The 13045-nt window shown below is 56.6% G+C and overlaps 3 protein-coding genes across 3 annotated transcripts; 1 reads left to right on the top strand and 2 right to left on the bottom strand.

Moving 5' to 3' along the window:
* The first annotated feature begins 90 nt into the window (after nucleotides 1–90).
* BO72DRAFT_525545 (mRNA splicing protein SYF1) lies at nucleotides 91–3401 on the top strand. The gene is made up of 5 exons (XM_040949964.1): nucleotides 91–310; nucleotides 372–488; nucleotides 551–604; nucleotides 657–2668; nucleotides 2721–3401. Exons 1-5 carry the CDS (start codon nucleotides 221–223, stop codon nucleotides 3016–3018), a joined length of 2571 nt encoding a protein of 856 aa, XP_040803857.1. The 5' UTR covers nucleotides 91–220; the 3' UTR covers nucleotides 3019–3401.
* A 545-nt stretch (nucleotides 3402–3946) lies between these two features.
* BO72DRAFT_525544 (tubulin-specific chaperone D) lies at nucleotides 3947–8525 on the bottom strand. The gene is made up of 6 exons (XM_040949963.1): nucleotides 8286–8525; nucleotides 5593–8188; nucleotides 5229–5505; nucleotides 4822–5163; nucleotides 4529–4739; nucleotides 3947–4371 (listed from the first exon to the last, which is right to left on the bottom strand). Exons 1-6 carry the CDS (start codon nucleotides 8454–8456, stop codon nucleotides 4243–4245), a joined length of 3726 nt encoding a protein of 1241 aa, XP_040803856.1. The 5' UTR covers nucleotides 8457–8525; the 3' UTR covers nucleotides 3947–4242.
* A 343-nt stretch (nucleotides 8526–8868) lies between these two features.
* On the bottom strand, nucleotides 8869–10339 carry BO72DRAFT_504042 (uncharacterized protein). Its single transcript, XM_040949132.1, has 3 exons — nucleotides 9771–10339; nucleotides 9414–9715; nucleotides 8869–9332 (listed from the first exon to the last, which is right to left on the bottom strand). The coding sequence occupies exons 1-3, from the start codon at nucleotides 10318–10320 to the stop codon at nucleotides 9051–9053; spliced, it is 1134 nt and encodes a 377-aa protein (XP_040803855.1). The 5' UTR covers nucleotides 10321–10339; the 3' UTR covers nucleotides 8869–9050.
* Nucleotides 10340–13045: the final 2706 nt, after the last annotated feature.

The following is a 13045-nucleotide window of genomic DNA, read 5'->3' as shown; positions in this document are numbered from 1 at the left end:
CCGTGCCCGCCGGGGCGCATGACACCCGGTCACGTGCCCTGCTTGCGACCTCCATCGCCCGCAAGCTTGGAAACCGCATATCCCCAAACCCCTCCTCTCCCTTCCAGCAGCGACGAGGGCTTCTTTTTTTTTTGATTATCTGCATATGCGACACTCACCTAGCCGGGTGCTACTGCGTTGATTTCCGTGTGAGTCGGTCCCGCTCAGTTTGAGTGGCGCAATGCCAGGGACAATCCTGCCCCCGAGATCCCACCGGCAACACGCACAGATGGACCGTTCCTCGGCCTCCGGGCCGGACTTCTACCTGATTGTAAGTGGAAAGTCGAGGGGAGAGATCTGCAGAAAGAGCTGAAACTAATTTTTGCGTCAAGGCCGATCAGGATACCGTGTACGAGCAGGATCTTCTGCGCAATCCCGGCAGCGTCAAGCCATGGCTCGCTTATATCGAGTACAAGCAACAGAATGGAACGCTGTATGAGCAGGCGTTTGTATGTATTCTCAGAATCAGGCATCAAGTGTCATTTGGGACAGGAACTGATGATGGTCGCAGGTTATGGAACGCGCTTGCAGACAACTGCCGAGATCGTACAAGTTGTGGAAACTGGTATGGATTCTTTTTTTAATCGATGATCAACGCTGAACTGACACCCCCCAAGTATCTCGAGTTCCGGACGAACCACCTCCGAGGCCGCAATGCGACAGTCTACAAGGCCGAATACCAGAAGGTGAACGCGCTCTTCGAGCGGGCCCTCATCCTGCTCAACAAGATGCCGCGCATCTGGGAGCTGTATCTCTCGTTCCTTCTGCAGCAGCCACTGGTGACGCAGACGCGCCGCACCTTCGACCGCGCCCTCCGCGCCCTCCCCATCACCCAACACAACCGCATCTGGCGGATCTACAAGACGTTCGCGCGGTCCGCGTCGGGCCTCACGGCCGTGAAGATCTGGGCGCGCTACATGCAGATCCATCCGGAGAACGCCGAAGAGTACATCGCCCTGCTGGTCGACATGGGCCACTACACCGAGGCCGTCAAGAAATACATGCAGATTCTCGATGACTCGCGCTTCCAGTCCAAGGAGGGGAAGAGCAACTTCCAGCTGTGGACCGAGATGGTGGACCTGCTGGTCTCCAAGGCGAAACAGATCGAGACCGGCCCTCGGGTCGGGATCGATGTGGACGCCATCCTGCGCAGCGGAATCGACCGCTTTGCGGATCAGAGAGGTAAGCTGTGGGCGGGCCTGGCGACCTACTGGATCACACGCGGCAATTTCGAAAAGGCGAGAGACGTCTTCGAGGAGGGTATCACCACCGTCATGACGGTCCGCGACTTCACTCTGGTCTTCGATGCGTACGTCGAGTTCGAGGAGTCCATCATCGGGAGTCTGATGGAGTCGGCGGCGGCGCGCACGGATAACGGCCAGAGCGACGAGGAGGCCGATTTCGACCTCGATCTGCGCATGCTGCGGTTTGAACAGCTGATGGATCGACGACCATTCCTCGTCAACGATGTGCTTCTGCGACAGAACCCCAACAACGTCATCGAATGGGAGAAACGCGTCGCGCTTTGGGGCGACAACAAGCACGAAATCGTGCAGACCTACACCGCAGCGATTGCCGCGATCAACCCGAAGAAGGCCCACGGGAAGTTCTCGGAGCTCTGGGTCAACTACGCCAAGTTCTACGAAAACGGCGGCGATCTGGATACCGCACGGGTCATCATGGAGAAGGCCGTCAAGGTTCCGTTCAAGTCCGTGGCGGAGCTGGCCGAGACGTGGTGCGAATGGGCGGAGATGGAGCTTCGGAGTGAGAACTTCGACAAGGCGGTCGAGATCATGGCCAAGGCAACCCAGGCGCCCAAGCGCTCGACGGTGGACTATTTCGACGAGACGCTCTCGCCCCAACAACGGGTGCACAAGAGCTGGAAGCTGTGGAGTTTCTACGTCGATCTGGTGGAGAGTGTGTCCACGATCGAGGAGACGAAAGCGGTGTACGAGCGCATCTTCGAGCTCCGCATCGCCACGCCTCAGACGGTGGTCAACTACGCCAACCTGCTGGAGGAGCACAAATACTTCGAGGACTCGTTCAAGGTCTACGAGCGCGGCCTGGATCTGTTTAGCTACCCCGTCGCCTTCGAACTGTGGAATTTGTACCTGACCAAGGCGGTCGACCGCAAGATCGGCATCGAGCGACTGCGCGACCTCTTCGAGCAGGCCCTGGACGGCTGCCCGCCCAAGTTCGCCAAGCCGCTGTATCTGATGTACGGCAACCTGGAGGAGGAGCGCGGGTTGGCCCGCCACGCGATGCGGATCTACGAGCGGGCGACGCGCGCGGTGTCGGACGAGGACCGCTTCGAGATGTTCGAGTTCTACATCACCAAGTCGGCCTCCAACTTCGGCCTGACGTCCACGCGGCCCATCTACGAGCGCGCCATTGCCGCCCTGCCGGACCAAGAAGCCAAGGAGATGTGTCTCAAGTTCGCGGAGATGGAGCGCCGCCTGGGCGAGATCGACCGGGCGCGCGCCATCTACGGGCATGCCTCGCAGTTCTGCGATCCGCGGACCAATGCCGGCTTCTGGCAGAAATGGGAGGCCTTCGAGGTGCAGCACGGCAACGAGGATACCTTCAAGGAGATGTTGCGGATCAAGCGCAGTGTCCAAGCCCAGTATAAGTATATTTCCTACCCCTCTTCTTTTGGTGAATCATGTAGCTAACTGTACCAGCACCGACGTCAACTTCATCGCCTCCCAGGCCATCGCCCGCAGCCAACAACGCACGCAAGCCGGGGACAAGCCCCTCGAGAACGGCGACGGAGACGAAGACTCGGCCGCGGCGGCCGAACACGCCGACGCCATGGCCGCGCTGGAGAGACAGGCGCGGGCCCCCGTGGGCTTTGTGGCGGCCAGCACCGGACCGGAGGGAGGCAACCGGCCCGAGCAGCAACCTGTGGGTGCCGGTGGCGCTGTCGCGGCGCCCGTCAACCCGGACGCGATTGATTTGGATGATGAAATGGACGACTAGTGACCGCCTAGGTAGTGATGACATTTTTGCTTGCATATCAGCCAGTTGCATAGATGAACCAACTCCAAGCCTCTATCTTAGCGGTCTCCAACCTCTCCCGCCCCACCGCAAACTCCCGAATCCATTCCACAAATGTACAACACACTTGACCTTGACCTACCTACTACCTACCTACCCACAACCTACAACCCACCCAAACCCATCGATCTCTGTCCTCTACCCATTCCATCTTTTCTATTCCACGCGCATCATCGCGCCCTGTATCCCAATATTCCGTACATCTTATCTTACCTTCTTACCTTATATCTCATCTGATCCTGAACTTGGTTGACATTGGAATATGGATATCTTCCAGGGCCGGGCTCAATACAACTCCCATTCCCTAGCCTACCAAACGTAAATCAGTTCTTCTATGTAGACAAACGGTGGGATATTTGCTTTCCCATCAGCCCAGCTATAGGGATTAGTTATAGGTTATAGGGATTGTGGGGTAGATAATACCGTGCTGTAACTTACATACCAGTGGGACTTTCATAAGGACCCATTCCAGTTGGGGCAGGAGTCGTTGTTCGAAGCTTGACGCTTGAAGCTTGACGCTCGGATTTGAAGTTGGAGGGTCCAGTAGTCAGCCCCGTCAGCGTGACTGTGACCAGGCTGCGTAGGGTAGTGTAGTGTTGTGTTGTGTTGTGTGTGTGTGTGTGTGTGTATGTGTGTGGTTTATAAATTAGTTTTCTGGGACTAACCCAACGCTCCTGCATTGAGGGCTCTACGTTGAGGTTCTTCTCCCTTCTTCCTCCCCGGGCTCATCCAACGGAAGGATGATTCGAATCTTCGGCGATGGGACATGAGGATATTCCGGAATACAGCATCGTTCCTAAATTACCACCCTTAAGGTATGTGTATAACACAGCTCTTATCAACCGCTCATCTTACCATAACCCTTAGCATAACCTTTAGAAAGCGCAACCACCACCATAACCATGACAGCAATCACTATAATTACAATCCCGATAACTAACTATAACCACAACAAAAAACATCTAGCAGCAACAAACCCACCAACTTACACTAATACCCTTACCTCAGACAAGAACAACAGCAACAGCAACAGCAGCAAAGTAGAATAGGGAAAAGTCCCTCAAATTAAACAACCCGCTGAAAGGGTGTAACCTCATCACCAACCAACACTTAATTTACACCTGGAACCCGGACGGATCTGAGTATTCACAAAACAACCCCCCTCACCACCTCGACCACCCCCTTCAACTCGCGATTCGGCCGCGTCCAATCCTCCACCTTGACCACCTCCGCCCCGGTCTCCATGAACAGATACTCCGCCGTGAGGGAACGGACCTGCCCGAAACAGAAGAACAGAGTTAGCATGGTGCTTTTACTCAGATCACCCCCCAGTAGCCCAGTAGCCTCCAAGTCACAGGCCCTCCAGAGACCAGAAGCCATCCACCACATAACCCCCCAATAACACCCCACCCAGTAAGAAGGAGAAACATACCCTCGGAAAAGGATGCAAAAGCAACCCCGTCATCTTCTTGCGAACATCCTTCTGCAGCACCGCCCCCGCAGCGGCAGGCACAACCCCAGAAACATCCCCAGCAACCCTCGACAGCGGCGCGTAGACTCTAACCGCGGCCTCCAGACGGGCCAGATTGGGGGATTTAAAGTGGGCTTTTTGGATGAGCACGAAGAGATCCTTCAGGACGTCCCTATTTATCCCCCGAAAAGAAATTATCGGACAGAGTTAGCGTTTACCGAAACTTTCGAATGTCTTTAGTAAAGGGGACATACCTCAAGCCAACACCATCTACATCCCCCAAATCCCGAAACTCGAAACCATCGAGAATAAACCCCACAAACTCCATCACGGGGATCGCGTAGCGGTCGTCCTGCAGATTCGTCGCCAGAATTCTGCTGAGGTCGGTGAGGAGGGCGAGGAGGTATTCCTGTTGCTGCAGACAGTAACTCCTGACCAGCGCTGCCCGACTAGCACGGATGAGTCCCTCGCTTCCTGCCACCGCGGAGGTCGCTAGACCCTGGAACAGGGGGATCCGCAGCCAGGGGATTTGCTGGAGACTCAGGAGTTGGAGGAAGTATTCCGCCGTCGAGACGTGGCTGAAATGGTCGTATTTGCTATCATCACCCCAAGTCAGAAACAAATCTATCATCTCCACACTCTACGGATAGAAGGGACGTACTTCAGCAGCGGGGGAAACTCCTCGGCCGTCTCCCAGAAACTCTGCAGACAAAGCCAGGCCGCGATGCGGACTTTGTCCAATTTCTCGGCCGCGAGGCGGCAGAGACAGCCTACAATATCCCGGAATCGATCTCGACTACTGCCAGAATTCTTGGGGAGGATGATCCCCGCGGCCTGGATGGCCTCGAGGCGGACCAGGGAGCCCACGTCGCCGCGGCGGTCGGTCGTGTAATCGTTCAAGAGTCTGACCAGGTGGTTCACCAGACTATCCGTGATGTCTATAGCAGTATCAAATTGTCAGCAGCTCACCCACAAACTCATATCCACACACTCGCCCACCCACACATTCGCATCCACAAACATACCAATATGCGGCAGAACACCGCTGGTCAGGCTCTTCACAGCCGAGACTCGCTTCTCGATCAGCTCTTCCTTCCCAGCACACCGGACCAAATTCTCAATCACCGACTCCCGCAGGGGACTGTCCGGCGGCAGCCGTCTGAACACCGCCCCCAACGCAGCGATCTGCCCGCGGCCGGTAGGCAGGTTCCAGGTGGTGCTGAGATGGGAGAACCACGCCTCCAGGATCCCCCTCTGCGTCTCCGACGACAGCAGAGGCCACAGCTCCGAGATGGCTTGCGAGGATGTCTCGATCGAGATATCCTCGCTCCGCGATATGCACAGCAGAAGCACCTCGCGAGCCTTGTCCAAGACGGTCGCAGACGGTGGTGGGGGCCGTGGCTCGGCTTCTGAGGACGACGTTCGCGAGAGCGAGTAGATCAGACACGCCGACGCTTCGGCAGTCAGCTCGGGCCGCCAGCTCTGCAGCGTCAGGTCATCCCTCGTCGGTCCAAGAGGCGAATCGAACACGCCCCAGACCCGATCCAACAGACCGGCGACGGCCACCGCTTCACTCCCTGTCTTCGTCTTCGCAAGCTGGTCGTAGAACGCATCGACCGTGGCGGCAATGGCCAGAAAACAACCGTGTCTCGTCTCCACTTCCCCGTGCGGAATCCCGTGGAGTCGCGCGAGCAACCGCTCCAGCACCTGCTGCATCGTCCGGTAGGAGCCCTGGGCGCTCAACCCTCCAATAGCCCGCGCCGCTTGCCGTCTCGACTCGGCGTCCGGCGAGCCGATTCCACGCCACTGCATCAAAGCCTCCACCAGCGGACTCCAGTAGTGGTGGCTCAGTGCGGCCGTGGCGCCCGCAATCTCATTCATCGCCCTCGAGCGTCGCGCGACCGCATGGTAGTCCACCACCTGGACCAGCGGGATGCCCTCCGCGATCGTGTTTGGATGACGGCCGATCAGCTCCTGCAAGGCCGCCGAGGCGCCCCGCCGGATATTGCCCGAGGGGTCCACGCAGGCCGCGCAGACCAACTCGATCGCCAGCATCTGCAAGGTGGTGGTGTTCTGCTCTTCCTGGGCACTGTGAGTACTGATGGTGGTTTGTGTCGTCAGAGCGAGGAGCTCCTGGGTGGTGTACTTCCGCGACAGCGCCCAGATGCCGAAGCACGCGGCGTCGCGGACGCCCGTGCCCACCGAGCTGCCCGTCGAGGATCGTTGCTCGAAGTCCAAGCCCGAGACGAGCGGCTGCAGCACGGCGGGCAGTTGGGTGGTGGGGGGCGCGCGGCGGAAGAGCAGGTGGCCCAGGGTGAGGACCAGGCCCTGCCATCGTTGGGCGTCCACGGCGCTCAGGTTGCGTTTGAGGCTGCTCATGCCGATGCGACGGGCCTCTAGGGGGGTCACGATGGCGCCGTCCGGCTTCTGGTACAGGATGTTCTCTTCCAGCGAGCCGGTGACCGCCTCGATGACCTCGGCCGCCATCTCCGGGTGCAGCTTGAGGGTGATGATACTCAGCGCCTTGCTGGCCGCAAAGCGAACGGGTGTGTCCTTATCCGCCAGCGAGACGAGGAAGTGATCGATGGAGTCCTCCAGGATACTCGAGACCTCATCCTCGGTCAGTGCACAGCTTGCCCGCTCGCCGGCTGCCAGCGCCATGACCGTCAGCGCGCGCAGGATCTTGATGACAATCTTCCTCGCCGACGCCGACGACCGAATGACCTGGGACACCTCCGAGGTGCCCTGCACGATGCGCAGCGTCTGCTGAAAGACGGGCATAATCAAGGGGGCAAAGTCCTCCACCTGGGCGGACGCGGCCAAGCGGGCCAGAAACGACAACAGGCCGATACACGTATAGACCGACGTAGGAGTAGTCGTAGAATCCGTGCTTCCACCAGCAGCAGCAGCAGGCAGCAACACCCCAAAAGCCCACCTCACCAGCGCCCCCAAAAGCCCCAACGCCTGCATATCCCGCCTGAGAACCAACCGCGCCAACAATACCGTGGCAGCCTCGCGCTCCTTCCCAGCCACATGCACATACTCCAATGCCAGCGAAAGCAGCGCCCTGGCCAGCCTGGGTGTTTGCTCTGTCCCTGCCCCCTCCCCCTCTTTACTCACCATCAACCCACCCACACCCACCTGCTGGAGATTCCCAAACGGCACAACCAAATCCTCCGACGACAAAAACGCCAAATCAAACGGCGCCAGCAACAAATGCGCCAACCAAATCAGCATAACATAGCGCTCCTCCCACACCATCCTCCGGGGCACATCCCACGGCCGCGCCTCATTCTGATCAGCAGCATCCGCATCCCAGGCAATGAACGCTCGCAGCAACGGATCCAGATACTTCGGCTCATTATTCAAGAACCGGCTGATGACTTTCACGCCCCGCACCTTGCAGAAGGTGTAGAGGAGGCGGCTGATCGCGCGGGGAAGCGGGTACGCGGAGTGTTGATGTACCGCAGTAGCACCGGCTCCGGCTCCGGCACCGGCTCCGGCACCAGCGTACTCCTCACGGTACTTGAGCAGGTAGGCCAGGAAGGCGTCTACCAGGGGCGGGAGGAGGGATTGCAGGTGCGGGTCCAGGAGTTGGGGCCATTCTTGGAAGGGTTCCAGCTGTTTACTCGCATTAGCTGGGCTGGTCTATGAACTCACTTTCGGCCCGAGAAAGCCGATTTTATTGCTTTGGGGGAAAGCTGGAGATCCAACTCACCAACGCAACGAGTCTCTCCGTCTTGGCCGCCGGGGTCCAGCGGCGTGGGACTCGGCTGTTGTGCTTCGGGCCGGACTTCCACAGCAAGGAGGGTAGTTTGGCGGAGAACTCCTTGACGAGGTCGCCTGAGGCGCGCTGGAGCTTGACCTCGCGGTCTTCGGCCGCGTCCATGCTGGAAGCTCGATTTTTCTTGGCCTTTGGCTTTTCAGACGATGAGAGTAGGGTTGTTGATTGAGAGTGATGGGTTACCAGTAGGTAGTTGGGGAGACCGGTGGGGGAATCGCTGGGGAGAGAGCCCGCTGCCGGTCATGTGACCTGTTCTGGATTGATGGCCCTTTCCACATGGATTCATTACTTTCTGCAACCGGGACTTGATGTTCATTTTTGATGGAATCTGAATAGAGCTTGGGTATTGTGTATCAGTAGGGTGGGATATCCTCGTGCTGGATTGTCAGTGGCTGATCGACACCGTTTGGATATATCCTGAGAAGCCCTATGCGCCCTTACAACTCGGAGATCTTGGAGACGTACTTCAACCAGAATATCCGCTACACCCCAGCTACACTTCTTAGTCAACAAAAACAAATAAGATAGAATATCCCTAAAGATACAGTCGAAATAACTATCAGACGACAACCCATCTCCCCTTCCAGATAAAGCACCAAACCAGGAATAAAACATGTAGAAGAATGAAACCCTCAGAACAACACCACTTGAGAGCGCAAACCACCCCTTGAACAGCACACCATAAGTATCAAACGCAAACTACAAATCCCGATCCGACGCCGGCTGCGCCGTATCGAAGAAAGTAAACCCGCCCAGCCCCTTCTCCGCCAACCCGATCATCGTCCGCCGCGTATGCATCACCGCAATCGCAATGGCCAGTGAGTTCCACACGTCCTGGCCCCGCTCCGACAGGTCAAACTGCGAGATGAACTTGCCATCGAAGCTGGCCTCGGCCTCCTGGGGATCCGTGCTGTGCGTCACGATCGCGACGATGGGACCGCAGATGATGAACCCCATGAGCAGCGGGAAGCTGCGCGGGGTCTCGATGGAGTCGTGGATTTGCTCCTGCGGCTCCGGCTCCGGCTCTGCGATCTGCATCGGATCCTGATCCTCCGTCTGCACCGGCGCCTCAGTCTGCGTCGGCCCCTGAGTCAGCCCGAGAGCCTTGTGGTACTTCGAGGTCAGATAGCGCAGGCGGCGGTTGAGGCGCCGCACGGCCTGGAGCGTCGTCTCGCCTTTCCTCTGCGCGTAGACCGCATACACGGGGATCGAGTCGTCAGTGGTGTGGAGATCGGCATCGAACAGCGCCCAGCGGAAGTACTGCTTGATGGCGGCCTTGATCACTTTCTCGGGTCGTTGGCCCAAGATGTCGCAGTCCCGGACGCAGCCCCCGACATTGAACAGGTTGGCTAGGGCTTTGGTGGCTGGGGACGGAATCAGCAACTCACAAGTCAACAGTCTAACGGCAGCAACACTTACCATACAGATTGGAGCTTCTGCGAACCTGAAAAAGAGGTCGGAAAGAAGGGGCCGAGGTCGGTGGATACAACGATTCCGGCAGCGTCGGGAAGTCGTGTCGCCAGAGCTGGGGCACGAGCGGCTCAAAGCCACGCATAGCGAGCCGGAAGAAAAGGTCCTGCTCTTCACTGTTGTACAGGCCTTCGGGCAGATTGATGGCCGTTGCCCAGCGCGCAGCTCGTTCAGACGAAAAGTCAAACACGATCCCCGTCTTCTCTTGGGGCTTGATGCGATACATCTCGAACTCATCAAGACTCTCGTCATTCTCGCTGTCCGAAGGCGAGTCAAACCTCTCATCCGCCGAGGGGGAATAGGTTCTTGTCCGCCTGCGCGATTTGCCCTGCGATTTCCCGCGCGACTGGCGCCGAGATCGAGATGGTTTGGGCCGCTTGTCATCCACGGCAAAGTCCTCCAGACTACCTGGATTCACAGCTGGCGACTGCTCTTCATCCACAACAAAGCCCACCCGAGCAACTGGGCTCAAGTTAGGCGACGAAGGCGTATCATCCATAGCAATATCAACCCCGTCACCATCTGGACTCAGCTCCGGCGACAAGGAACCCGGGGTACTTTGAGTTCGCAGCGGTGAACCCGCGCGAGAGCTATTCGTCGTCGGCGTACTCGGATTGCCTGCTGCCGCCGACTCGGCCAATGCATTGTGGCGGTATTCGAATCTCAACTCCGGCGCTGGGGTATCTTGTAGAGAGGAGAGGATCGACTCGTGCGATACCTCCAGCTTGAGCCTCTTGATTGCAGGACTGATGGCGTCAGCGTCCAGCGGCCTCTTGCTGACGGTCGTCTGGATTGACAATGAAGTGGTGTCCTTCTCAGCAGGCGGAGTAGGATACGTGACCCCCTCATTCTGTTCCTCAATCTTGACGGGAATCTGCAATTCCAAGCTTTTCTTCCCCCGCCGGGGCCCGGAGATGGTCTCGTGCAGGTATTTCCCCAGATGTTCGGCTTCGATCTTCATCAGGTTGGCGCCATACCGGTATTCCTCCTCTTCGTCTCGGTGGTCCTCCTTGGATGGATCGTAGTCCGGGTCTCTCTTCGCTTGCTTGGCCCTGGTGGATTTGGCCTGGACTCGTTTTCTGGCTCGAGCCATCTCGGTGAGTGCTGAGCAGAGGAAATTGTAGATGCGTCGGGTCGGGCTCGGGGTGGTGGCCTGAGTCTTATGAGTAGTAGAAGTAGCAGGTGTTACTGTCGGCGCTTCGGGGCTCACGTCTTTGTTGGTACCGTCAGTATTGGTGGCAAGATGGGGTGATCCTGACTGAATCCCCAGAGTAGAGGTCACACAGGCAACAATCCTGTCGTCGTCTGCGTCGTTGTAAGCAATTTGCGGCGATCGTAGTTCGTCCGAAGTATGTCGGGAGTCATCTGGAGTCAGACGTGGACATGGAGGCGGCAGCGAGAAGGGCAATAAATTGCGGTGGATGTCAGAAGCCATCTTGTTCTTTGTGTGTTTGGCAGTTATCGATCATCCGTTTATCCTCTTTTCTCTGTCCTTGTCCTTTGTCTGACTTGAGAAGGGTGAGTGGTGAAAGACAAAGGGAGGAGGAGGAGAAGAAGAAGAAGAAGAAGAAGAAAAAGAAGAAGGAAGAAGAGACAAATTACCAAGTATGGAGAGTAGGGGGAGGGAGGAAGGTGGTTGGAAATGGCTCAGGATTAAACAAAGACTTGTTCCTGTTGAGAGTCAAAGTCAAATGAGAGATCACCACCCTATTTCTGGCTACAAGTGATACATTCACTCCATCCTCGAGAAGGCATGGCCCGAACAAAGAGCATCCGGTGAAAGAGGTGGTTTGTACACGGCATGTTTCACCTCGAGGGAGGTATGTCAAAATCCTCAACCGGCAGCGAGTAGGCACTACTTGAGCGACAGGAAGATGAAGTAAGATTATACTTGTGTCAACCGGCGCAACACAGCTTCTATCCTCAATAAACCATTCTAACACAAGTGCAGCATCCTTCGAGTGACCGTGCCACAAAATATACCGCAATAGTCATGAGAAGAGATAGTCCCTGGAGCAGAGTTATATTCCGAGCACGTCAATTACCCCCACAAAGAAACAGAAATTAGAAGACAACCAAAGGCCTTGGGTTGCAGAGACAGAATATAATGTCGTAGAAAAAAACACCGTCGAAGCCATCAATCCATCTGCATTCACAAAAGCTATCACCACGCTTACACTGGCACTCAAAACACTTATGGGTATGTGAAAGACACCGGCGCAAACGGTGCCCAAAGACCGGCAACATCAAGAATCCGAGAAACACATCAGGCCAAAGTAGAGACAAGACAAACGCGCAATCAGCACAGGCGGTCGAGAGGTTACGCGGAGAATGTTTATGCGAAGTCGGCAGTGTAGGAGAAGCCGCGGAACTCTTCCTGCATAGCTTGAGAAAGGACTAAGAAGCGGTGTGTTAGCCTGCTGTGAAATAACCTTGCATACTGGATTGGTGCCTTACCGGACTGCACAGGCGTCAGGACAGGAGTCACACTTGTGAATTCCTGATCGAAGTTGCTGGTATCTGTCGGGCTGGTGATGGTGGGCATGAAGGGTGGTGGCACACGCTTGTGGTAGATGTCATCCCAGTTGACGTTCCTGAAGAATGCATGGGACATGACTTCTTGGGCATCGGTAGGACCCGAGCCCAATCTCAGCTCGGGCTCACGAGTAAGCAGTTTCTGCAGGATAGAGACCGAGTCGCGGGGCATGTGGATGGGATACAGCGGCTCGTCGGCGAGAATGGCGTCATAGATTTCGTCCTCATCCTCACCACGGAAGGGGGATTGCTGAAGAAGCATCTGGTAGATAAGGACACCGAATGCCCACCAATCGACAGCACGTCCGTACTTCTTATCCAGGAGAATCTGATCCAAACTGTTAGACACAATCCAAGGAGAAGCACAGACAAGAATATCTTACCTCGGGTGCCATAAATTCGGGCGTACCACAGAAGGTGCTGGTTGTTGCACCATACCACATGTTTTCCTTGCAGAGACCGTAATCCGCAATCTTGATATGGCCATCCAGAGTCAAAAGAATGTTATCAAGCTTCAAGTCACGATAGATGACACCATTCTCGTGGAAATACTTCAGCGCGAGCAAAACCTCGGAAGCATAGAACCTACGCGCACGAAAATCAGCATCCTGGCTATGGTTAAATGACGAGAATCACTTACTGTGCTCGCTTGAGACCAAACTGGCCGCGCTGAATGTGGAGCATCAGAT

The sequence above is a fragment of the Aspergillus fijiensis genome (genome assembly GCF_003184825.1).
Source record: "Aspergillus fijiensis CBS 313.89 unplaced genomic scaffold BO72scaffold_11, whole genome shotgun sequence".
Classification (NCBI taxonomy): Eukaryota; Fungi; Ascomycota; class Eurotiomycetes; order Eurotiales; family Aspergillaceae; genus Aspergillus; species Aspergillus fijiensis.
Note: the sequence above shows the minus strand (reverse complement) of the source record. Positions and strands in the feature narration are given on the sequence as shown.